Source organism: Silurus meridionalis, chromosome 18 (genome assembly GCF_014805685.1).
Source record: "Silurus meridionalis isolate SWU-2019-XX chromosome 18, ASM1480568v1, whole genome shotgun sequence".
NCBI classification, from domain to species: domain Eukaryota; kingdom Metazoa; phylum Chordata; class Actinopteri; order Siluriformes; family Siluridae; genus Silurus; species Silurus meridionalis.
In genome coordinates this window covers 2,521,213-2,548,770 of record NC_060901.1, presented here as the reverse complement: position 1 = coordinate 2,548,770, position 27,558 = coordinate 2,521,213, and the positions used below count along the sequence as shown (strand labels likewise).

At 38.8% G+C, this 27,558-nt stretch overlaps 1 pseudogene and 7 gene segments (V, D, J or C); 6 read left to right on the top strand and 2 right to left on the bottom strand.

The window, feature by feature from the left end:
• Window positions 1-617: 617 nt before the first annotated feature.
• Window positions 618-1,289, top strand: LOC124400977. The segment is given in 2 exon segments: window positions 618-753; window positions 852-1,289. Coding segments are annotated over 2 exon segments (378 nt in total).
• A 4,677-nt stretch (window positions 1,290-5,966) lies between these two features.
• On the top strand, window positions 5,967-6,865 carry LOC124400974. The segment is given in 2 exon segments: window positions 5,967-6,147; window positions 6,246-6,865. Coding segments are annotated over 2 exon segments (378 nt in total).
• Window positions 6,866-8,105: 1,240 nt separating this feature from the next.
• On the top strand, window positions 8,106-9,011 carry LOC124400975. The segment is given in 2 exon segments: window positions 8,106-8,286; window positions 8,385-9,011. Coding segments are annotated over 2 exon segments (378 nt in total).
• Window positions 9,012-11,377: 2,366 nt separating this feature from the next.
• LOC124400976 lies at window positions 11,378-12,037 on the top strand (annotated as a pseudogene).
• Window positions 12,038-16,379: 4,342 nt separating this feature from the next.
• Window positions 16,380-17,580, bottom strand: LOC124400985. The segment is given in 2 exon segments: window positions 16,380-16,837; window positions 17,461-17,580. Coding segments are annotated over 2 exon segments (321 nt in total).
• A 138-nt stretch (window positions 17,581-17,718) lies between these two features.
• On the top strand, window positions 17,719-18,235 carry LOC124400987. The segment is given in 2 exon segments: window positions 17,719-17,773; window positions 17,872-18,235. Coding segments are annotated over 2 exon segments (369 nt in total).
• A 2,289-nt stretch (window positions 18,236-20,524) lies between these two features.
• On the top strand, window positions 20,525-21,129 carry LOC124401100. The segment is given in 2 exon segments: window positions 20,525-20,702; window positions 20,801-21,129. Coding segments are annotated over 2 exon segments (378 nt in total).
• Window positions 21,130-26,414: 5,285 nt separating this feature from the next.
• LOC124400983 lies at window positions 26,415-27,552 on the bottom strand. The segment is given in 2 exon segments: window positions 26,415-26,884; window positions 27,528-27,552. Coding segments are annotated over 2 exon segments (333 nt in total).
• Window positions 27,553-27,558: the final 6 nt, after the last annotated feature.

The following is a 27,558-nucleotide window of genomic DNA, read 5'->3' as shown; positions in this document are numbered from 1 at the left end:
CTGCACACCAGAATCCATTTTCTTTCTGATTTCATGTTTCATTCACTTCTATTCAGGAACTGCATCTAAAACTGGATTCCAACACTGAAACTCTCACTGAGTGAATTCTGTAAACGCTCTGAACTCCAATAGAGACAAAACTGGAAACTCTGCAGCAGCACAAATGTGTTCCAGCAGTAGGAGAACATTTCCTAATTCCTCTTTACATCGTGGAGCCACTAGAACTTTGTTCAGCTTTATTCTGTGTTGAATCTCAATAATGTCTTTGTGTTCAAATAAAATAATAATGAAATTAATGATGTGCAAGAAATCGAACAAAAATCTCATTACTGCATAGTTCATATATAATGTATCATTTATAGACCTGACAGCAGCTGAATGTTCATACACATTTATTATGGATCCTTTATGATACTGTTATAAATTACTCATCAATCCTTCATGTGATGTCAATTTCAACTTTCATCATTTTAATCTACAGTTTATCTGAAGTTTATTCATTAAAGTAACTGATAAAGAGAATCAACTTTTACTTACTTACTTACACACACACACACACACACACACACACACACACACACACACACACACACACACTTTGCATTAGCAGACCATGCTTCAGTGCTCTGTGAGTGTTTATAGTCCTGTGACTTGAACACTTCATGACTGAGAGCTGCTGATCAGCAACTTCACCCACAGCAACCATGACTTTGATCAGCGTCTTCATCTGCACACTGGCCCTCTGGACTCAAGGTGAGAGTTTAACATCAACTCACAGCCTCACACACTTCATTTCATACTAATTCTACACCACTTTACAGCATACAAACACAATCTATGTTTCTCTACAGGATCCAGAGGTCAGGTGACTGTGACTCAGACTCCTTCAGTGCAAACTGTTGTTCCAGGAAACACAGTCACCATCAACTGTAAAACCAGTAGCAGTGTGTATGATGATATTGCTCTCGCCTGGTACCTGCAGAAACCTGGAGAAGCTCCTAAACTCCTGATCTATGCTGCTACTGAATTAGAATCAGGAATTCCAGATCGTTTCAGTGGCAGTGGATCTGATACTGACTTCACTCTGACCATCAGTGGAGTCCAGACTGAAGATGCAGGAGATTACTACTGTCAGAGTTTCCATGAGATCAGTAGTAGCTATGTGTTCACACAGTGTTAGAGCATCGTACAAAAACCTCGGTCAGTGAGAGTGTACAGAGAAGCACTGCTGCAGCTGGGAGAGACTGCAGGTGCTGAGGGGGAGGATGTGATACACACAATCACACACACTGTGGATGAGAAAAAACACAACACAGTAACACACTAATACACACTAATATATAAATACACACACATATGCAAATGAGGACAACAGCTCTCAAATCAGAATTTATTAAGATTAATTAAATGTTGAAAACTTTCTTCTCTACTCCACTGGTCTTGATGTCCTTCTCTCCAGACCACCATCACACATCCTCTGAAAGTTCCTCCTCTGTGACTCTGGGCTCAAATGGAGACTGTAAGAATACACTCACATGACAAAAGAACCAGAAGGCAAAAGCAAATCCACTCGTATCACATGTAGATCACATTCATCTTAAACCTCTGTTAGTCTGTGCTACTTTAAAGAACATGTTGGTAAAACTCAACTGATCCTGAATCACTCGAGTGTAAAATGAACTTCATGATGAACGTTACAGAACATCCAGTGCAATGATGGAGATTTTAAATTCTCCTTTATCACTAGTGGGAGAGAAAAATACACTTGTGTGTGAACGTTATTTTTACTACTCATTTGTTCTCGCACTGGCCAGAACATTAAATCTGTCATTCTTATATACATTACATCCAAATGATCCCTGATGTTGTTGATGTTCTAACTATACATCTGTCTGCAACGTCCTGAACTGGAGACTTCCACCTTCAACTGCATTAGTAATCATGAGATTTTCAGTAAATCCAATAGTTTCTTTAGTTTGTGATGTGATCATTCTGTCAAATTGTGGTGCCAAGACTTTATTTAACATGTTTGTTTAATATTTTTCAGGATTATGGACAGAGACCACATTTCCCAGCAGCCACTGCACCTTGAGATTTCTTGGTCATGGGTTTTTGAAGTTCAAGTTTATTTCTGTAGTGATTTTCACAATGGACATTGTCTGAAAGCAGCTTTACAGAATTTACAGAACAACCACATGACATCTTCCTCATCCTGCATAATAGAGTGCATAAAGTTCACCCATGTAATTTAGCTCAGGTCTTCAGCTATCAGTAGTAGAATCTAATAACATATAATATCATTTAGCAATATGCTTCAGATAACATAACATTGATTATATTAGTTTAAATCCAAGCTTAATACATGTAACCATTATTCAGCATTAATATAGTATAATACTCAGCTTTGCAGAGATCTCAGTATAAAGTGAGTTCACAAAGAATCAATAGTCATGTTTAGAGTAAAGTTTAGCATATATAAAGTTTAGCATACATTATATTATCCCAATGCTTGTAAATGTAATAAATGTTATTAAGGCCGGTGAGCAGATGAGGCTGATCGATTCGGTTAATGGCAGTTGTAGAAAATAAGGGGAAAGTTCACGGTGAAAGAACAATAGTGTCAGGTTCTGAGGAATAGGATGGACCAGGATCGTCTCTAGTTGCCATGGGAGAAGTTGGGGAATAGTCAGGAGAGACAGAGCCCGGGAGGAAAAAGGCTCGTTCAGTAGCTCGAGATCAGTTTAAGTAGAGGAGTTGTGTGTATGAACCGGAGAAACTGGAGGAATTGTTAGAGGTGGAAAATAGGGAGGCATATAAGGATCAGTAAGTCGCTCCAGGAAGAGAATTTGCGCCGTAGTCATATAGGAGAGCTGACGATCACCAGCATGCAGGCAACATGTATTAACTACATTCAAACAGCATTTATGCATATATATTCAAAGCACAAGCAGAAACCTGAGGGAAAAATTATGTAAAAAAAAAAGATATGAAAGATATAAAAATGAGAAGAGTAATAGTGTAATAGTCACAACACATCATCAGATAATAAAGAATGTATGAAAGTTGTGAGAATTGTATGAAAGATCCAATACCCAAAACACACGAGGTTTCTATGAGAGCATGAGTTTAAGATGGAGGCAGGATGAGAGAAAAGACAGGAATTCCATATAAAGATGGACTATGGTATGCAAGAAATGTTTTTGAGAACAGAGAAGATTGTAAGAAAAGTTAAGAAAAAGAAAAAACATTTGAAGAAAAGAGCTGGTGTGTTAAAACTAAAGCCCTGGTTTGGTAAAGCTAGAAGAAGTAAGATGTTTTTTTAGACGAGGTATAAATAAAACAAAGGATGATTTGCAGACAGAGCAGAATCAAATGTAAGGAAATAGGAGGAATTCGCAAGTCATCGTAAAATTATTGGTGAATGTAAATTGTTAAGGAGGAGATTTTAGAGATAATATGTAAATTTCACTGAGTGTGAGAAATAAAAAGTGACTTCACTTTTGCATGAAACAGCTGACGGGTGCCATTGCTGTGGAGATGTTTTCTCCTGAGAGCTCTATAGGACAGGGCTGCATTGACTGAAATAAAGCTGATTTGCACCTTCTCTTTCTTTGACTGGACTCTTTATTTGGTTATTGTTAATTAATAATTAATGAGATCAAACTGATTTGAATATTGAGCGACTTAACTGATATCTCTGCTCAGACATGAGCAGACATGAGCAGACATTCTTCTATGAGGAAGAAACCTTGAGAGGAGCCAAACCCAAAGGGAACCCATTCTCATTTGGGTGATATCAAGAGTGTGATTATTGATCTTAAAACAATACAAAACACTGGAAAGTGAGAACTACAGTACCTTGAACACCGGAATGTGAGATTATGAGAAATGTCTTTTCTACAGTCTCATACAGTCAGTTGACATTATGATCACACACCTGAATCAGATTGTCTGTAATCAGCACTTCCTGTACCTGCTCTGGCTGAGAACATTGTTCTACTTCCTGGTTTGGATAAATATTTTACTCTGCTTCTTGGTCTACACAATAGAGGGGACGCTCCATCAGTATTATGGATATAGTCTACATTTCCCAGCAGCCACTGCACCCTCAGATTACTAAGTCTCATATTTCTGATCACTCAGACCTGAATCACAGTGTCAGCACTAAGATTCACTAAGTTTCACCTCTTACACCACTCACTGTCTCACATCTGTCTTTATGTGTGTTCTGTAGTTTCAGGATTTTATTTTACCTCATGCTCAGATTCATAATGTTCTTTATTTGTGTTTATTTGCTATGTTTTCCTTCAAAAAATTTATTTCATCATCTGCTTTCACCAGTTTTGCTGTTGTCTCCAGCTTTTTGTGTTCTCTGTCTAAGTCCATCTTTGTAGTTTGTAATTTCTCATCAATTACATCCTTTGTTTTCCATTTCTCCAATAAGGACTCTGTTTATATTTAGCTTTTCTCTTGCCAGATTTTTGTTCCCTGTGTTTTGAATCACAAACTTTTGCTCTGCCTTTTTATGGTTTTCATTTATTTTTAGTTTTTTTTAGTTTTCTTTGTGTTTTGGTCTTCTCAATAAACCTCATGGACTTTTCATCAGCTTTATGATCACCTCTCTGAATGGGTTTACACATTCCCCAATGGTAGACCACCAGTGCACCTGCCTTGTGCATCGCTGATCCAGGATGAACCCTCATACTCACTGAGAGCACAAACCAGCCACCAGTGAACCCAGCAGTGACACTCAACTTTTAGCAACTCAGCCACCAGCAAAGAATGAAGCACTTCAGTTCATAATGCCCAAACAATGGCCTGTCAATTGGTTATTGATGACCTGCTGAGACGGCTGATGCTTCAGGCACCACAACCTACTGGGAAACTTCAACCAGCAGCACAGAGATAGGCTTCCACCTCTGAGCCCCATTGGGCGGGTAACCAGCTTCTTAGTCCTGCTGGGGTATCTCCCAATCTCGGCGCCCCACTGAATGCATTGCACAGTTTCTGAGCCCTGCAGAAGAAGCCGCCAGTTCTTCCGACATTGTTGAGAACCCCACTTAGTTTTCCTGCACACTGGAGTGTGTCATGCAGCCTCCATACCTGTATGTAGAGGTTGCAGTGGACATTGCTCTGCCATTGTGCCTCATGAGGACGTTGCTCCACCTTCTCACCTTGCAGGGGATTCTTACCAGCCACCAAAGGTGCTCACATTGACCAACAGGGAATTGGGGGGACTTCAATGGATTTCCCTGCCCACCTTACCTGGGATGGCGTGTTTCGCATATAAGGAGCTGTGTGTTGGGGGTACTGTTATGATCCGAAGGGTTTTCTGAGTATTGCCCCATGTGTTCTTAGTTCCCACCACAAGATAGTGTTAGTTTGACAATTTAAGGTGATTGTGCCCAGGCGGACCTTGTCGGTCTATTCTTTAAATCTTGAATTTATTTATCTAAAGTACCAATTTCACACACTCCCCCATGACAGACCACCAGCACACCTGCCTCACATGTGGCCAATTTGGCTTTGAGTCGCACACTCACTGTCATTACATACAATTTTAAAATGATATTTAACACCTTCACATTCCAACTGCAAAGAGACTTCAGATATTTAAAGTAAAATGACCCGACGTCAGCAATCACTCTGAATATCTGTAAATATTATTTATAATAGCATAGATACAAGAAAAAGAGTAACGTTAAAGCCCTGCTTATTAAACTTCAGTGTCTACAGTTACAGGAGTCACCACCAGGGTGCAATGTGGCATCATAAAAACATCCAATGTTGTGATTATTTCAATAACAATATGTTTTATGGATCATATGACTAATGAAATTAATCATTGAAAAGCTTTAGATGTTTCCACTCTTCTACATCTCCTGCATTGAGGCACATTCATACCTTCTAAAAATAAACTGAGAGAGAAAAAGAAAATGTGTTTTACACACACACACACACACACACACACACACACACACACACACACACTTTGCATTAGCAGTCCATGCTTCAGTGCTCTGTGAGTGTTTATAGTCCTGTGACTTGAACACTTCATGACTGAGAGCTGCTGATCAGCAACTTCACCCACAGCAACCATGACTTTGATCAGCGTCTTCATCTGCACACTGGCCCTCTGGACTCAAGGTGAGAGTTTAACATCAACTCACAGCCTCACACACTTCATTTCATACTAATTCTACACCACTTTACAGCATACAAACACAATCTATGTTTCTCTACAGGATCCAGAGGTCAGGTGACTGTGACTCAGACTCCTTCAGTGCAAACTGTTGTTCCAGGAAACACAGTCACCATCAACTGTAAAACCAGTAGCAGTGTGTATGATGGTAACTATCTCACCTGGTACCTGCAGAAACCTGGAGAAGCTCCTAAACTCCTGATCTATTACGCTACAAGCTTACAGTCAGGAACTCCAGCTCGTTTCAGAGGCAGTGGATCGAATATTGACTTCACTCTGACCATCAGTGGAGTCCAGACTGAAGATGCAGGAGATTACTACTGTCAGAGTTTACATTATATCAGTGGTAACTGGGTGATCACACCGTGTTAGAGCATCGTACAAAAACCTCGGTCAGTGAGAGTGTACAGAGAAGCACTGCTGCAGCTGGGAGAGACTGCAGGTGCTGAGGGGGAGGATGTGATACACACAATCACACACACTGTGGATGAGAGAAAACACACTTTATTTTTTCTGCATGTCACAGTGACACTAATGACCACATAATGCAGTCAGATAAAACCATAAAGTACTAATTCTACTGCTGAGACACTGAGAGTCGTCTCTCATTCTCCCTTAGTCTCTGTGTGTTTCTTCAGAAGAGATTGTTATTATCAGCTGCAGGACCAGTGTAGATATGGTCTGAACCACAGGAACCTGGACAAGCTAAATTTCTGATCCATTGAGTGTCTCAGGATTAGTTTGGGATTCCACCAGATGTCCTTCACAAACTCAAGATCATTTAATGACACTGTTCATCATCTTTGCATCGTCTCTCACAATGATACAATACATTTACACAAACTCTTTTAAATCTTTCAGAATCATCTTCCATCCATCTCTGAATCTTTCACCTGTTTTCCAGTCTTTGTTTTGGGACATTTAAATAATGATGAAGTTCCTTAATGAGCAATTGAGAAGTGACAGTAGCACCAGGAAGAGGAAACTCTCTCAATAGTGAATCTCTCATCTACAGAATGATATGAGAAAGTGAGACTGTCAGTCTTTAAGAAACAATCAGATCAGTGTTTTCACTTCATTTCATGAGGACGTTGCTCCACCTTCTCACCTTGCAGGGGATTCTTACCAGCCACCAAAGGTGCTCACATTGACCAACAGGGAATTGGGGGGACTTCAATGGATTTCCCTGCCCACCTTACCTGGGATGGCGTGTTTCGCATATAAGGAGCTGTGTGTTGGGGGTACTGTTATGATCCGAAGGGTTTTCTGAGTATTGCCCCATGTGTTCTTAGTTCCCACCACAAGATAGTGTTAGTTTGACAATTTAAGGTGATTGTGCCCAGGCGGACCTTGTCGGTCTATTCTTTAAATCTTGAATTTATTTATCTAAAGTACCAATTTCACACACTCCCCCATGACAGACCACCAGCACACCTGCCTCACATGTGGCCAATTTGGCTTTGAGTCGCACACTCACTGTCATTACATACAATTTTAAAATGATATTTAACACCTTCACATTCCAACTGCAAAGAGACTTCAGATATTTAAAGTAAAATGACCCGACGTCAGCAATCACTCTGAATATCTGTAAATATTATTTATAATAGCATAGATACAAGAAAAAGAGTAACGTTAAAGCCCTGCTTATTAAACTTCAGTGTCTACAGTTACAGGAGTCACCACCAGGGTGCAATGTGGCATCATAAAAACATCCAATGTTGTGATTATTTCAATAACAATATGTTTTATGGATCATATGACTAATGAAATTAATCATTGAAAAGCTTTAGATGTTTCCACTCTTCTACATCTCCTGCATTGAGGCACATTCATACCTTCTAAAAATAAACTGAGAGAGAAAAAGAAAATGTGTTTTTACACACACACACACACACACACACACACACACACACACACACACACACTTTGCATTAGCAGTCCATGCTTCAGTGCTCTGTGAGTGTTTATAGTCCTGTGACTTGAACACTTCATGACTGAGAGCTGCTGATCAGCAACTTCACCCACAGCAACCATGACTTTGATCAGCGTCTTCATCTGCACACTGGCCCTCTGGACTCAAGGTGAGAGTTTAACATCAACTCACAGCCTCACACACTTCATTTCATACTAATTCTACACCACTTTACAGCATACAAACACAATCTATGTTTCTCTACAGGATCCAGAGGTCAGGTGACTGTGACTCAGACTCCTTCAGTGCAAACTGTTGTTCCAGGAAACACAGTCACCATCAACTGTAAAACCAGTAGCAGTGTGTATGATGGTAACTATCTCACCTGGTACCTGCAGAAACCTGGAGAAGCTCCTAAACTCCTGATCTATTACGCTACAAGCTTACAGTCAGGAACTCCAGCTCGTTTCAGAGGCAGTGGATCGAATATTGACTTCACTCTGACCATCAGTGGAGTCCAGACTGAAGATGCAGGAGATTACTACTGTCAGAGTTTACATTATATCAGTGGTAACTGGGTGATCACACCGTGTTAGAGCATCGTACAAAAACCTCGGTCAGTGAGAGTGTACAGAGAAGCACTGCTGCAGCTGGGAGAGACTGCAGGTGCTGAGGGGGAGGATGTGATACACACAATCACACACACTGTGGATGAGAGAAAACACACTTTATTTTTTCTGCATGTCACAGTGACACTAATGACCACATAATGCAGTCAGATAAAACCATAAAGTACTAATTCTACTGCTGAGACACTGAGAGTCGTCTCTCATTCTCCCTTAGTCTCTGTGTGTTTCTTCAGAAGAGATTGTTATTATCAGCTGCAGGACCAGTGTAGATATGGTCTGAACCACAGGAACCTGGACAAGCTCCTAAATTTCTGATCCATTGAGTGTCTCAGGATTAGTTTGGGATTCCACCAGATGTCCTTCACAAACTCAAGATCATTTAATGACACTGTTCATCATCTTTGCATAAAACGTCTCTCCACAATGATACAATACATTTACACACAAACTCTTTTAAATCTTTCAGAATCATCTTCCATCCATCTCTGAATCTTTCACCTGTTTTCCAGTCTTTGTTTTGGGACATTTAAATAATGATGAAGTTCCTTAATGAGCAATTGAGAAGTGACAGTAGCACCAGGAAGAGGAAACTCTCTCAATAGTGAATCTCTCATCTACAGAATGATATGAGAAAGTGAGACTGTCAGTCTTTAAGAAACAATCAGATCAGTGTTTTCACTTCATTTCAGAAAATTTCACTCCTGCACATATTCTGAAACTCTCAGCTCCTACGTAGCCTTTCATTGTTCAAGTACATGAAGCTTCATTAGTCGTCTTTATTAAATCTCTCAAATTCACTACCTGTCACAATCAACAAGAGAAATGCTCTTCTCTTCTTTCCTGGGATTTAATTAATTCTATAAGTCTATAAATAATTTTTCAGAGAACCAAATCTCCTAATATTTTCAGATCTCCTCATTAAAACATTATACAAGGTCATGGTGTGAGCAGATTCCTGAAGACCCTTAATATTGGTCATTAGAAGGACATCAGGTTTGTCATGTGCCCTCACTTAACTCAGTCAGACACAGTGGGCAGCTGTAATAGCAGGTGCACTGGAATGGGTCTGATCCTAAAGAGAGAAGCTGAGTATTAGTTCATTAGTCAAGTCAGGAGGCTTTTATTGTCATTTCTACTATACACAGTGGGACACAATACACAGTAAAATAAGACAACGTTCCTCCAGAACCCTGGTGCTACACTAAACAACAGTGTACAAACAACAATTATGTAATATTAATAATAATAATAATAATAATAATAATAATAATAATAATAATAATAATAATAATAATAATAATAATAATAATAATAATAATAATAAACCCTTTACAGTGAGATAAAGTCACTACAAAGAGCTCAGTTACCCAGAAGTCTCTGTGCTGATTAATGTGAATTACATGCAGCTGTTAGTCAGGATATTTAAGACCAGTCTATTCTCCAGCACATCTCTGTAAGTGAGTAACTGCTTCTCCTCAACCTGAATGAATGCATATTAAAGTGCAGATAATTTAATAATTTCAAGCCAAAACAACTAAAAAAAAGAAAACCAACAGCATAAACAAAAAGCATGAATACCACACAAAAGCCAGATGTTGAGCTGAAATACAGGCAAAACACATGAACCTGAAAACATCAACAAAATATTGACAAAGAACACAAACATAAAAAACTCTAATTGAATTCGGCTTGTTAAGTACACTGGGGCAATAAGGACCTGGTGAGTGATTAGTGACAGGAGGCTGTCATGTGATATGTGCAGGAGCTGATAGTTCATGTAGTCTAGTGCTGATTTAGAGATCATCTTCTCAAACCTCCTCCCTTTATTGTATAACTGGGTGTTCACACAGAGTTACAGCATCAAAAACCTCAGTCAGTGAGATTGTACAATCAGTCATTGGTGATCTGCTGAGACCGTTGACCCTTCAGACCCCACAACCTGCTGGGAGTCTCCGAGCCCCACTGCATCGCCCAATGCATCGTCCCTCCGTAAGATAGTGTTGATTTCACAATTTGAGGTGATTAAACCCAGGTGGACCAGTATTTGTCTCTAAATATTTTAATTATTTATCTAAAGTCTTTAAATTCTTATTTTGAGTCTGTCACTACCAGTTTTACACACTCCCCCCTGACAGACCACCAGCACACCTGCCTCACATGTGGACAATTCAGGTTTGAGTTGCACACTCGCTGACATTACATGCAATTTAAAATCATATCTAACACCTTCACATTTCACCTGCTAAGAGACTTGAGATATTAAAAGTAAAATGACCCGACGTCAGCAATCACTCAGAATATCTGTAAATATTATTTATAGTAGCATAGATACATGAAAAAGAGTAACGTTAAAGCCCTGCTTATTAAACTTCAGTGTCTACATTTACAGGAGTCACCACCAGGGTGCAGTGTGGCATCATAAAAGCATCCAATGTTGTGATTATTTCAATAAAAATATGTTTTATGGATCATATGACTAATGAAATTAATCATTAAAAAGCTTTAGATGTTTCCACTCTTCTACATCTCCCTCATTGATGCACATTCATACCTTCTAAAAATAAACTGAGAGAGAAAAAGAAAATGTGTTTTTACACACACACACACACAAACACACACACACACACACACACACACACACACACACACACACACACTTTGCATTAGCAGTCCATGCTTCAGTGCTCTGTGAGTGTTTATAGTCCTGTGACTTGAACACTTCATGACTGAGAGCTGCTGATCAGCAACTTCACCCACAGCAACCATGACTTTGATCAGCGTCTTCATCTGCACACTGGCCCTCTGGACTCAAGGTGAGAGTTTAACATCAACTCACAGCCTCACACACTTCATTTCATACTAATTCTACACCACTTTACAGCATACAAACACAATCTATGTTTCTCTACAGGATCCAGAGGTCAGGTGACTGTGACTCAGACTCCTTCAGTGCAAACTGTTGTTCCAGGAAACACAGTCACCATCAACTGTAAAACCAGTAGCAGTGTGTATGGTGGTGCTGCTCGCCTGGTACCTGCAGAAACCTGGAAGCTCCTAAACTCCTGATCTACAGGGCTACAAGCTTATACACAGGAACTCCAGCTCGTTTCAGTGGCAGTGGATCGAATACTGACTTCACTCTGACCATCAGTGGAGTCCAGACTGAAGATGCAGGAGATTACTACTGTCAGAGTGTTCATGAGATCAGTAGTAGCTATGTGTTCACACAGTGTTAGAGCATCGTACAAAAACCTCGGTCAGTGAGAGTGTACAGAGAAGCACTGCTGCAGCTGGGAGACTGCAGGTGCTGAGGGGGAGGATGTGATACACACAATCACACACACTGTGGATGAGAGAAAACACAACACACTAACACACTAATACACACATCTGTAACACATCTGTAACAGGAGTCCATCTTTCACATCTGTAGATTTACAAACATTTCCTGATCTTTCTGATTTACTGCACAATAATTATCTTCATCCCATTTTACAGACTTATGGAAATATTTATTATATTTATATTTTGTTGAGTTTTTAGGGATTATTATCTACTTTATTATGTACTGGGATTATTATCTATTATTAAACACTATTGTAAAGTTCATATTGTACAACCTAAATTTCAAAAAGTTGGGCCACTGTGTAAAATATAAATACAAACAGAATGCAATGATTTTCAAATCTTACAAATCTATATTTCATTCACAATAGAAAACATATCATGTTTAAACTGACAACATGTAGAATTCTAAGGAAAATAAAGATCATTTTGAATTTAATGGCAGTGACACATCTTGAAAAAAGTTGTCACAGGGCAACAAAATGCAGCAAATTAAATGGTTCTGACCAGTGTTGTGTTAGTTACTAAAAATAGTAAATAGTTACAGTTGCTTGTTACTTCATTCAAAAAGTAACTTAGTTACTTTGTTGATTATTTACACCAAAAAGTAATGCGTTACTGGTAAAAGTAATTTATTAGTTACTTTTTTAAAGAACCTTCTTTAATGTTATGTGTTATGATCTATACAAACACAAAACTGACTTTAACACAAAGTAATTTTTAAACACTATTTCATTAAAGTCAGACCAACACAAACTGAATATATCACAAGGATTTCTGAAATAAATAACAAAACAAGCTGATTATAATTTTCAGAATCAAAAACTAAAGTGGCTTCTGCTGTTGTGTTGAGTTCTTTAAAATGATCCTTTCACAGCTGAAGTATGAAAACTATTAACAATGTAGAACAGAACACCGGGTTAGCTTCTAGCTTCTAGCTTCTAGCATGGAGTTTCTGAAGGAGCTTCAACAGATTGGAGTTGTTGTTTATCGCAGTAGATACGAGCTTCGAACCAGAAAGACACAGCTTACATTTGACTTAAAAGTTTTTGTCTTTATGCTCAACTAAAGTGAAATAATGAGCATATTTCCACTTTTAGAAACTCGTCTTTCTCTCGTCTCGACTCGCCATTACTGCCGCACAGACCTGAATAAACGGAGACACGCCCACAGCGCGTCTTCTTCCTGTTTACAGTGGTTCATCCACCAATCCTAAAATGCGATGCTGCTGTAAACAGGTTAGACTGTAGTCTACACTTCAGCTGAAATTAATTCATTTATAAAAGTAACGGGTAACGCATCATACGGTAACTGAGTTACTTTATTTTTAAAAGTAACGTGTTTCAGTATTAGTTACTGTTAAAAGTAACACGTTACCGGTAACTGCCCAACACTGGTTCTGACAAGGAAGAGCTGGAAGAACATTTTGCATCTAATGAGGTTAATTGACAGCAAGATGATTGGGTATAAATTGTGTATCTTATAAAGGCAGAGTCTCTCAGAAGTAAAGATGGGCAGAGCTTCACCAATCTGTTAAATATTGTGTCTACAAATTGTGCAACAATTTCACAATAATGTTCCTCAACATAAAATTGCAAAGATTTTAAACATATAATTTACAGTACATAATATCATCAAAAGTTTCTGAAAATCTGGACGAAAATCTAAGTGCAGAATCTTGTGTTGTAATGTCGAAGCTTCAGGCGTTATTCCTGTAGAAAGAAAGTCAGATGTTCCATAGAAGTGTCCAAAGTTACAGCACAAACACCTTTTATTTTCTTAGTGTCTGGATAACACCTCGATTTCTTATTTGTCATTGGTTACCGCATCTTATTTTTTATTTAACAACAGGCACATTATCTGCCACCATTATCTCCAAAATTTACGATGCTTCTCTCAGTATAATGATTTAATGTTGGCAAAATCCTTTCTTCTTCATTTTTTTAAATAATCACCATATGCAGCACATGGAAGTTCTTCCACCTGCACTGTCCAGAAACAAAACAAATAGACTTTGGAAACAGAACCTACTTACACTTACTTATAAGACTATCAATGGAACTACTGACCTTGAATGAGACTTATGCTTTCACTCATGCGCCCACGTTAAACACGTACTGTGGATACACTGAGTACACTTTCTTTGGTTATACTGAGTGGTACATATATTAAAAAGTAATTAATAAACAAAAATAAATAATATACAAAAATGTATTAATATTATGAATGTGAAATGTGATACAATAATTAATAAGAATAAAATAAAAAATAATAACAAAAAAAAGAAATAACAGATAATACTGAAATGTGCTACAAACAAATACCATACATCCTTTCTGGACTGAAGCTCATTAAAAATGTACTAAGACAAAGTGGAAAGATTTCATTTGGAACCAGAGGTGCCGCATCCTCTGGACTAAAGAGGAGAGGAACAATGTGGCTTTTTATCAGCACTCAGTTTAAATGCTGCATTTCTGATGGATGGGAGATCATTAGTGCCTGTGGAATGAGCAGCTTGTACATTTGGAAAGTGCTGAATGCTATAAACAGGTTTTAGAGCAACTAATATTTCCACCCAGATAACATCTTTTTCAGAGAAGGACTTGCATATTTGAGCAGGACAATGCTAACTGCATACTGTGTATATTAAAATTGCATGAATAGCGTGAAATAGAAGAGTGCAGGTGATAAACTGGCCTCCCTGCAGTCTAGACTTTTCACCAAGTGAGAAATCTTAAAAACAAAAAACATGCCAATGAAGACCCAGGACTGCTGAGCCACTAGAATCCACTATCAGACCAGAATGAGACAATATTCTTCTCCCAAAACTCCAGCAACTGGTTTCCTCAGTTCCCAAACGTTTAGAGACTGATATTAAAAGAAGACGGGACGGTACATCATGGTAAACATGGACCTGTCCCAACTTTTTTGACACGTGTTGCAGCCATCAATTTTAAAATTACATTTTTTCTCTAAAATTGTACATTTCCACAGTTTAAACATTCCACATTTTCTTTGTTTTATTGTAAATAAAATGTGTTTTTGAGATTTGCAAATCATTGCAATCTGTTTTTATGTCATGATTTTCCGGTCTCGCTGCACTGACTTCCGGTTTCGCTTGGACACAAAAGACAAATACTCGGGCCAGATTATTTTACCGGCTCGCTAAAGCCTTGAGATTATTCTTTCAACCTGCCTGTTCTGGTTCCTGATCCTGATCCTGATCCTGATCCTGATCCTGATTCTGATACTGATCCTGATCCTGACCCCTGTTCTGATCCTGATCCCTGTTCTGCTCTGCTCTTTAGGTTCTTGTTTGAACTCTGGACTGTTTTTGGTTTGTGTTTTTGCTCTGCCCCATAATGCTCAGTTTTTCCTGGTTCTTGGATTTCAGTGCCTGAATTTTGGTCTGTTTTTGAACTGTGTTTTTCCTCCTGCCTCTTTTTTCATTAAAACTGTTTTCACCTTGTTCCTGTTTAGTCCTGCATTTGTGTCATTCCAGTCACGCTTTCTGACAGTATATCTGTCCATGTTTCTGTCTCTGTCCCTACCCGTGTTTCTGACAGTATCTCTGTCCCTGTTTCTGTCTCTGACATTTGATGTACATTTTACACAGTGTCAGACAGGAAACATTTACATCAGAAGGATGAACTCAGTAACTCAGAATGGGAAGTAGGAGCTCAGTGGGTAAAACTCTGAGTTACTGATCACAATGTCATTGGTTCAGACTTTAGAATCTCAAGGCTACCAGTCTTGTGACCTCGTATATGCTTTAGTCAATATCACTTAATTTAATCAAATCTGCACTTTTATTTAGACTAGAATATTGTTTGCTCATGTTCCTGTCTTTTTTGCTCATGTTAAATTTTTTTATGATGTCCACATTATGAATAAAAAAAACTGTTTCATGGACATTAATAAAAATATTAATTATTTTGGGGGAATGTATTATGTATTTTTTAAATCAGATACCATTTGTTATCATCATGCACTTTAACCTTGTGGTTGTTTTTGAGGCTTTAGATTATTCTTTTACTTGTAAATGACCTACATTTAAATTTTCATTTTGCAGAAACCAAAAGTGGTAACAGAGGTGTAATTAATATTTACATGAACATGACTGTGAATAGTTTCATTTCTCCCAGAATAGAACAGAAACTTCACCAGATGTTCAACTTCCTTCAGTCAAACTCACTGAAGCACAACACACACACTGAATCTGCAGCTAATCCCACTCTCTCATCACACTGATCATCACTATTAACTCCAATAAAAGAAACACACAACGTCCAAAACTCAGCTTTATTTCAGCAAAAACTACAGGAAGAGCAACAGGACAGTGAACAGAGTAAAGACAGAAATGCAGCGTTGTGTAGAATTGAAACTCGATTGTAGATGGATCAGAAGCAGCTCTATGTTAAACTCTAGCTTGGATCTATTCGACTTCACACTGACTCTTTCTGAACGTGACTGGATGATCCACGTTGTTATGGGAGACCTTACAGATAAACTCCTCCCCCTTTTCCCAGAGGTCTTTGCTGAGGGTCAGGGTGCTGCTGAGGCTGTAACGACCGTTCTTCTCTTCTTCTGCGCTGTTCAGAACGCCGGTCTTCACCACTGAGCCGTCCACTGTCCAGCTCACCAGCGCCCCCTGTGGAGAGTAGCCAGACAGCAGGCAGAGCAGCGAGGACGATCCCTCAGACAGCTGCAGAGGGGACGGGGGGAGCAGAGACACAGTGGGAGCAGCTGGAGAGGAGAAACACAAACACTCTCAGAAAGTTTTTATACGTTTAGACAGTGAGAAAAGCTCTTAGAGGGGAATTAAGTTTTAACTGCACACCAGAATCCATTTTCTTTCTGATTTCATGTTTCATTCACTTCTATTCAGGAACTGCATCAAAAACTGGGTTCCAACACTGAAACTCTCACTGAGCGAATTCTGTAAACGCTCTGAACTCCAATAGAGACAACACTGGAAACTCTGCAGCAGCACAAATGTGTTCCAGCAGTAGGAGAACATTTCCTAATTCCTCTTTACATCGTGGAGCCACTAGAACTTTGTTCAGCTTTATTCTGTGTCGAATCTCAATAATGTCTTTGTGTTCAAATAAAATAATAATGAAATTAATGATGTGCAAGAAATCGAACAAAAATCTCATTACTGCATAGTTCATATATAATGTATCATTTATAGACCTGACAGCAGCTGAATGTTCATACACATTTATTATGGATCCTTTATGATACTGTTATAAATTACTCATCAATCCTTCATGTGATGTCAATTTCAACTCTCATCATTTTAATCTACAGTTTATCTGAAGTTTATTCATTAAAGTAACTGATAAAGAGCATCAACTTTTACTTACTTTTCACCATGAGTTTGGAGCCTCCACCAAAAGTGTACCACAGTGATACATTCTAATGAAACCGTTGTACAAAAACCTCCATCACACTGCAGTACACACACACACACACACACACAGACACACACACACACACACACACACACACACACACACACACTTTGCATTAGCAGTCCATGCTTCAGTGCTCTGTGAGTGTTTATAGTCCTGTGACTTGAACACTTCATGACTGAGAGCTGCTGATCAGCAACTTCACCCACAGCAACCATGACTTTGATCAGCGTCTTCATCTGCACACTGGCCCTCTGGACTCAAGGTGAGAGTTTAACATCAACTCACAGCCTCACACACTTCATTTCATACTAATTCTACACCACTTTACAGCATACAAACACAATCTATGTTTCTCTACAGGATCCAGAGGTCAGGTGACTGTGACTCAGACTCCTTCAGTGCAAACTGTTGTTCCAGGAAACACAGTCACCATCAACTGTAAAACCAGTAGCAGAGTGGCTGCTGGTGCTGCTCTCGCCTGGTACCTGCAGAAACCTGGAGAAGCTCCTAAACTCCTGATCTATGCTGCTACTGAATTAGAATCAGGAACTCCAGATCGTTTCAGTGGCAGTGGATCTGGTACTGACTTCACTCTGACCATCAGTGGAGTCCAGACTGAAGATGCAGGAGATTACTACTGTCAGAGTTACCATAGTGGTGGTGTGTTCACACAGTGTTAGAGCATCGTACAAAAACCTCGGTCAGTAAAAGTGTACAGAGAAGCACTGCTGCAGCTGGGAGAGACTGCAGGTGCTGAGGGGGAGGATGTGATACACACAATCACACACACTGTGGATGAGAGAAAACACACAACACACTAACACACTAATACATAAATATACACACACATACCCAGATGTGGACACACATCTCTCAAATCAGAATTTATAGAAATTAATGAAATGTTGAAAACTTTCTTCTCTACTCCACTGGTCTTGATGTCCTTCTGTCCAGACCACCATCACACATCCTCTGAAGGTTCCTCCTCTGTGACTCTGGGCTCAAATGGAGACTGTAAGAACACACTCACATGACAAAAGAACCAGAAGGCAAAAGCAAATCCACTCGTATCACATGTAGATCACGTTCATCTTAAACCTCTGTTAGTCTGTGCTACTTTAAAGAACATGTTGGTAAAACTCAACTGATCCTGAATCACTCGAGTGTAAAATGTACTTCATGATGAACGTTACAGAACATCCAGTGCAGTGATGGAGATTTTAAATTCTCCTTTATCACTAGTGGGAGAGAAAAATACACTTGTGTGTGAACGTTATTTTTACTACTCATTTTTTCTCTCACTGGCCAGAACATTAAATCTGTCATTCTTATATACATTACATCCAAATGATCCCTGATGTTGTTGATGTTCTAACTATACATCTGTCTGCAACGTCCTGAACTGGAGACTTCAACCTTCAACTGCATTAGTAATCATGAGATTTTCAGTAAATCAAATAGTTTCTTTAGTTTGTGATGTGATCATTCTGTCAAATTGTGGTGCCAAGACTTTGTTTGACATATTTGTTAATAATTTTTAGGATTATGGACAGAGACCACATTTCCCAGCAGCCACTGCACCTTGAGATTTCTTGGTCATGTGTTTCTGAAGTTCAAGTTTATTTCTGTAGTGATTTTCACAATGGACATTGTCTCAAAGCAGCTTTACAGAATTTACAGAACAACCGCATGACATCTTCCTCATCCTGCATAATAGAGTGCATGAGTTCACCCATGTAATTTAGCTCAGGTTTTCAGCTATCAGTAGTAAAATCTAGTAACATATAATATCATTAAGCAACATGCTTCAAATAACATAACGTTGATTATATTAGTTTAAATCCAAGCTTAATACATGTAACCATTATTCAGCATTAATATAGTATAATACTAAACTTTGCAGAGATCTCAGTATAAAGTGAGTTCACAAAGAATCAATAGTCATTTTTAGAGTAAAGAGTTCGGGGGGGGGGATTAACCAGCTTCTGAGACCTGCTGGGGTGTCTCCCAGTCTCCGAGCCCCATTGAATGCATTGTCCAGTCTCTGAGCCCTGCAGAAGAAGCCGCCTGGTTTTCCAACTAGAGGGTGCCATGCAGCCTCTATTCCTGAATGTAGGGATTGCAGAGGACATTGCTCTGCCTTTGTGCCTCACAAGGATGTCGAACCACCTCTTCACCTTGCAGGAGATTCTTACCAGCCATCAAAGATGCTCACATTGACCAACAGGGAATTTGGGGGACTTCCATGGATTTCCCTGCGACCTTACCTGGGATGGAGTGTTTCGCTTATGAGGAGCTGTGTGCTGGGGGGACTGTTAGGATCTGGAGGGTTTGTTGAGTAGTGCCCCCATGTGTACTCAGTTCCCACCACAAGATAGTCTTGGTTTAATAATTTGATATGATTGCACCCAGGTGGACCTTGTCAGTCATTTCTTTAAGTCTTTAATTTATTTATCTAAAGTCTTTCTATTTTTATTTTAAGTCTGTCACTAGCAGTTTCACACACTTCCCCCATGACAGACCACCAGCACACCTGCCTCACATGTGGCCAATTGGGGATTGAGCCAAACACTCACTGTGATTAAATGCAATTTGAAAATCATATGTAACACCTTCACATTTCACCTGCTAAGGGACTTCAGATATTTAAAGAAAAATGTCCCGACGTCAGCAATCACTCTGAATATCTGTAAATATTATTTATAGTAGCATAGATACAAGAAAAACAGTAACGTGAAAGCCCTGCTTATTAAACTTCAGTGTCTACATTTACAGGAGTCACCACCAGGGTGCAGTGTGGCATCATAAAAGCACTAAATGTCGTGATTATTTCAATAAAAAAATGTTTTATTGATCATATGACAAAAGAAATTAATAATTGAAAAGCTTTAGATGTTTCCACTCTTCTACATCTCCTGCATTGATGCACATTCATACCTTCTAAAAATAAACTGAGAGAGAAAAAGAAAATGTGTTTTTACACACACACACACACACACACACACACACACACACACACACACACACACACACACTTTGCATTAGCAGTCCATGCTTCAGTGCTCTGTGAGTGTTTATAGTCCTGTGACTTGAACACTTCATGACTGAGAGCTGCTGATCAGCAACTTCACCCACAGCAACCATGACTTTGATCAGCGTCTTCATCTGCACACTGGCCCTCTGGACTCAAGGTGAGAGTTTAACATCAACTCACAGCCTCACACACTTCATTTCATACTAATTCTACACCACTTTACAGCATACAAACACAATCTATGTTTCTCTACAGGATCCAGAGGTCAGGTGACTGTGACTCAGACTCCTTCAGTGCAAACTGTTGTTCCAGGAAACACAGTCACCATCAACTGTAAAACCAGTAGCAGTGTGGATAGTGGTAACCGCCTCGCCTGGTACCTGCAGAAACCTGGAGAAGCTCCTAAACTCCTGATCTATGATGCTACAAGCTTATACACAGGAACTCCAGCTCGTTTCAAAGGCAGTGGATCGAATACTGACTTCACTCTGACCATCAGTGGAGTCCAGACTGAAGATGCAGGAGATTACTACTGTCAGAGTTTACATTATATCAGTAGTAACTATATGTTAACACAGTGTTAGAGCATCGTACAAAAACCTCGGTCAGTGAGAGTGTACAGAGAAGCACTGCTGCAGCTGGGAGAGACTGCAGGTGCTGAGGGGGAGGATGTGATACACACAATCACACACACTGTGGATGAGAGAAAACACAACACACTAACACACTAATACACACATCTGTAACACATCTGTAACAGGAGTCCATCTTTCACATCTGTAGATTTACAAACATTTCCTGATCTTTCTGATTTACTGCACAATCATTATCTTCATCCCATTTTACAGACTTATGGAAATATTTATTATATTTATATTTTGTTGAGTTTTTAGGGATTATTATCAACTTTATTATGTACTGGGATTATTATCTATTATTAAACACTATTGTAAAGTCAATATTTTACAACCTAAATTTCAAAAGTTGGGCCACTGTGTAAAATATAAATAAAAACAGAATGCAATGATTTTTAAATCTCACAAACCTATATTTCATTCACAATAGAAAACATATCATGTTTAAACTGACAACATGTAGAATTTTAAGGTAAATAAAGATCATTTTGAATTTGATGGCAGTGACGCATCTTGAAAAAGTTGTCACAGGGCAACAAAATGCAGCAAATTAAATGGTTCTGATGAGGAAGAGCTGGAAGAACATTTTGCATCTAATGAGGTTAATTGACAGCAAGATGATTGGGTATAAATTGTGTATCTTATAGAGGCAGAGTCTCTCAGAAGTAAAGATGGGCAGAGCTTCACCAATCTGTTAAAGATTGTGTCTACAAAATGTGCAACAATTTCAGAATAATGTTCCTCAACATAAAATTGCAAATAAAATATATAAATATATAATTTACAGTACATAATATTATCAAACGTTTCTGAAAATCTGGAGAAATCTCTGTGTACAAGGGACAAGGACAAACATCTGTATTGTATGCTAGTGATCTTCTGGCCCTCAGGTGTCACTTTATTTAAAATAGTTATAATTCTGTAATGGAAATCACTGAATGGCTCATTAACACTTCCAGAAATCGTTATCTGTGAACACAGTTTGTCTTGCAGAAACAAAGTCAGATGTTCCATAGAAGTGTCCAAAGTTACAGCACAAACACGGCCTTTTATACTCTTTTCTTAGTGTCTGGGTAACACCTCGATTTCTTATTTGTCATTAGATATTGCATCTTATTTTTTATTTGACAAAAGGCACATTATCTGCCTCCATTATCTCCAAAATTTACGATGCTTCTCTCAGTATAATGATTTAATGGTGGAAAAATCCTTTCTTCTTCATTTTTTCAAATAATCACCATATGCAGCACATGGAAGTCCTTCCACCTGCACTGTCCAGAAACAAAACATATAGACTCTGGAAAAGTGTCAGGCGCTTAGAACGTACTGGAGACCGAGTGAATTCAACGAAGGCCTTTTAATAAGAAAGCAAAAAGGGCAAGGCAGAAAGCACAGATAACATAAAGAAGCTTGAAAGCTAAGCAAAAACCAAACGAAGTAGTTTGGTCAGTCCTGATTGTTCGCAAGCCTAAGCTGTAGAACGGACAATGAGCATGTGGATAAACGGGGTCTTTATAGTGTGGTGACTGATTTGGACCAGGTGTGGATAATTAGTAAGTGGGTGAGCTGCTTGGAGTAATTGGAGGGGTTGGCGAGGGTGTGGCTGGTGGATCCCTGACAAAAAGGAACCTACTTATAAGACTATCAATGGAACTACTGACCTTAAATGAGACTCATGCTTTCGCTCATGCGCACACGTTAAACACGTACTGTGGATACACTGAGTACACTTTCTTTGGTTATACTGAGTGGTAGAAATATCAAAAAGTAATTAATAAACAAAAAGAAATAACATTGTGAATGTGAAATGTGATACAATAATTAATAAGAATCAAATAAAAAATAAAAACAAACAAAAAGAAATAACAGATAATACTGAAATGTGCTACAAACAAATACCATACATCCTTTCTGGACCAAAGCTCATTAAAAATGTACTAAGACAAAGTGGAAAACTGTTCTGTCGTCAAACAAATCGAAATGTAAATTTCATTTGGAACCAGAGGTGCCGCATCCTCTGGACTAAACAGGAGAGGAACAATGTGGCTTTTTATCAGCACTCAGTTTAAATGCCACATTTCTGATGGATGGGAGATCATTAGTGCCTGTGGAATGGGCAGCTTGTACATTTGGAAAGTGCTGAATGCTATAACCAGGTTTTAGAGAAATAGAAGAGTGCGGGTGATAAACTGGCCTCCATGCAGTCTGGACTTTTCACCAAGTGAGAAATCTTAAAAACAAAAACACGCAAATGAAGACCCAGGACTGCTGAGCCTCTATAATCCAATATCAGCAACTGGTTTCCTTAGTTCCCAAAATGTTTAGAGACTTTTGTTTAAAGAAGACGGGACGGTACATCACAGTAAACACTGACCTGTCCCAACTTTTTTTGAGACGTGTTGCAGCCATCAAGTTCAAAATAAATTAATTTTTTTCTTAAAATGGTACATTTCCACAGTTTAAACATTTAACCTTTTCTTTGTTCTGTTGTAAATATTTTTTTATTTTTTTGTTTTTATGATTTGCAAATCATTGCAATCTGTTTTTATGTTATCATTTTCCGGCCTCGCGACTTCCGGTTTCGCTTGGCACACTTCCGGTTTCGCCGTGTGCTCTTCCGGGTCGGCGCCATCTTGCCATTTTCCCCGTGCCACCCATTATTTAAGGACACAAAGGAAAAATACTCGGGGGCAGATTATTTTACTGGTTTCCTAAAGCCCTGAGATTATTCTTGCAACCTGCCTGTTCTGGTTCCTTAATCCTGATTCTGATACTGATTCTGACCCCTGTTCCGCTCTGCTCTTTAGGTTCTTGTTTTTGGTTTGTGTTTTTGCTCTGCCCCATAATGATCAGTTTTTCCTGGTTCTTGGATTTCAGTGCCTGAATTTTGGTCTGTTTTTGAACTGTGTATTTCCTCCTGTCTCTTTTTTCATTAGAACTGTTTTTACCTTGTTCCTGTTTAGTCCTGCATTTGGGTCCTTCCAGTCACGCTTTCTGACAGTATATCTGTCCCTGTTTCTGTCTCTGTCCCTAACCGTGTTTCTGACAGTATATCTGTCCCTGTTTCTGTCTCTGTCCCTACCCGTGTTTCTGACAGTATATCTGTCCCTGTTTCTGTCTCTGTCCCTACCCGTTTTTCTGACATTATATCTGTCCCTGTTTCTGTTCTGACAGTTTACATTTACATTTGCAGCACTTAACAGATGCCCATGTCCACAAAGATGTAAAAAAGTGCTCTAGCAATGAATAAATCTACACTGGTACTTTAGATTACAAACCTTATATTAATCAGACGATAAATCTTGATTTTACAAAGCAAAATCAAAATGTTCAAAGGAAAACCGTTCAGCAGAGATTGGCCCTGTTTCTGTCCTCTGTCCCTAACTGTGTTTCTGACAGTATATCTGTCTCTGTCCCTAACTGTGTTTCTGACAGTATATCTGTCTCTGTCCCTACTCGTGTTTCTGACAGTATATCTGTCTCTGTCCCTACTCGTGTTTCTGACAGTATATATTTGTCCCTGTCCCTACCTGTGTTTCTGAAGTATATCTGGCCCTGTTTTTGTCTCTGTCCCTAACCATGTTTCTGACAGTATATCTGTCCCTGTCCCTACACATGCTTCTGACAGTATATCTGGCTCTGCATTGTGTCCCTGACATTTTATGTACATTTTACACAGTGTCCAAGCTATTTTGGAATTGGGGTTGTATTATAAAAACATAATATAAATTAAATAGAGCCACATTATAAAGCTGAGATTGATATTTAACTAAATCGTGTTGTTATTCATTAATATACCATTAGATTATGATTCATTCAGTTTAATTCTTAGATTAATTTAAAGCACAGAATTAATAAAAGTGTGAAAGAATACATTTATAGGTTAATTTAACAAACTCAGTTTCTAAAAGGTGTCAAATGTAAAAATAATCACATACTTTAATAAATATATAAATAAATGTAATACAGTGCCCTTGGCAAATATAAAACACTCATGTAAAACAGACAGAAACACGTAATAAGGTAGGGCAAATAAAAGTGCAGATTTGGTTAAACTAAGTAAAGAGAACAATAAATATGTGAGGAACGATAATGGTACACTCATTACATACTGTATGTCACTGTCAGGGGACAGCCTGCCACGCCATCCCTCAGCTCTATACACACACACACACACACACACACACACACACACACACACACACACACACACACACACACACACACGTAGTCTGTCCCCATCATACTAAATACCAGCACCTGTGGCTCATTAACCGCAGCCCTACATAAACCCCTCGCCTTCTCTCATTCACCGTCAGTTCTACTAACTCACTTAGATGAACACAATTGACCCAGCATACAACGTTCTACGGTCCATTGGACACTGCCGCAGTCTCCATACATCCAGAGACTGCTCTGTACTTTCTCTACGAAGAACTCCTTTCTTTTCTTTCAACCTTTTAGTTTATTTCTTTTCGTATCGCTTCTTCATTAAACCCTGTTTTCTCTCTAACCCCAGGTTTTTGCTTCAGTCATGCCGCAACCGTGACAGTCACTCCTATGAAAGGGACGTCACAGAAGGGAAACATTTACTTCAGAAGGATGAACTTAGTAACGCAGAATGGGAGGTAGGAGCTCAGTGGGTAAAACTCTGAGCTACTGATCACAATGTCCGGGAATCTCAAGGCTACCAGTCTTGTGACCTCATATATGCTTGAATCAATATCACTTAGTTTCATCAAATCTGCACTTTTTTTTGGACTAGATTATTGTTTGCTCAATTTCCTGTCTTTTTTTGCTCATGTTCCATTTTTTTAATAAAGTCCACATTATGATTAAAAAAAAATGTTTCATTGACAATAATTAAATTGCAAATTATTTTGGGGGAATGTATTATGTATTTTTCAAACCAGGTACCGTTTGTTATCATCATGCACTTTAACCTTGTGGTTGTTTTTGAGGCTTTAGGTTATTCTTTTACTTGTAAGTGACCTACATTTAAATTTTCATTTTGCAGAGAACCAAAAGTGGTAACAGAGGTGTAATTAATATTTACATGAACATGACTGTGAATAGTTTCATTTCTCCCAGAATAGAACAGAAACTTCACCAGATGTTCAACTTCCTTCAGTCAAACTCACTGAAGCACAACACACACACTGAATCTGCAGCTAATCCCACTCTCTCATCACACTGATCATCACTATTAACTCCAATAAAAGAAACACACAACGTCCAAAACTCAGCTTTATTTCAGCAAAAACTACAGGAAGAGCAACAGGACAGTGAACAGAGTAAAGACAGAAATGCAGCGTTGTGTAGAATTGAAACTCTATTGTAGATGGATCAGAAGCAGCTCTATGTTAAACTCTAGCTTGGATCTATTGGCCTTCACACTGACTCTTTCTGAACGTGACTGGATGATCCACGTTGTTATGGGAGACCTTACAGATAAACTCCTCCCCCTTTTCCCAGAGGTCTTTGCTGAGGGTCAGGGTGCTGCTGAGGCTGTAACGGCCGTTCTTCTCTTCTTCTGCACTGTTCAGAACGCCGGTCTTCACCTCTGAGCCGTCCACTGTCCAGCTCACCAGCGCCCCCTGTGGAGAGTAGCCAGACAGCAGGCAGAGCAGCGAGGACGATCCCTCAGACAGCTGCAGAGGGGACGGAGGGAGCAGAGACACGGACGGCTTCACCATGAGACCCGCTGGAGAGGAGAAACACACACATCATACACACATCAGAACTATTTGTGGAACTTTGTGGAACTGACTGATCTTACAGAGTCATTAAGTCTAATAAAGTCTGACTTCATGACTGATTTTCATTGAGAATTTTATTATCTGACATCAGTTTCAGTTCAGAGACAAAACAAACATGTTCCACACCATCATTTATCTGGGAAACATCATTTTTCACAACAAGTCTTATTACTTTATAGTTCAAACCTTCAGCATGTGGAACTGCAGCAAATACAAATGGAGCAGATTCCAGAAAGATTCATTGTGTAACACAAACACACAGCAGCTTTCATCTGGATTTAACATCAGCACAAAGGAACTCTATTTATGACATGTTTATTATAGAGTTATTGCATGTGGAATTTATAGCAAGTGTGGAATTCTTACATATTTAACATCATCATTGTAGATTTGTTGAATGTTCAGGAACATTTCTATGGGATCAGTTCTGATACTGAAATGTTTTCCTCATCACAGCATAATAATACACAATAAATATCAATCACACAATTATAAATATAAATCATTCCTTCAGGTGAAGTTTATTTATTCATGTAATTAATAATGAAATAAATGTCTTTTATATTAAAAAGAAGAAAACACACTTACTGTTCACCATGAGTTTGGAGCCTCCACCAAA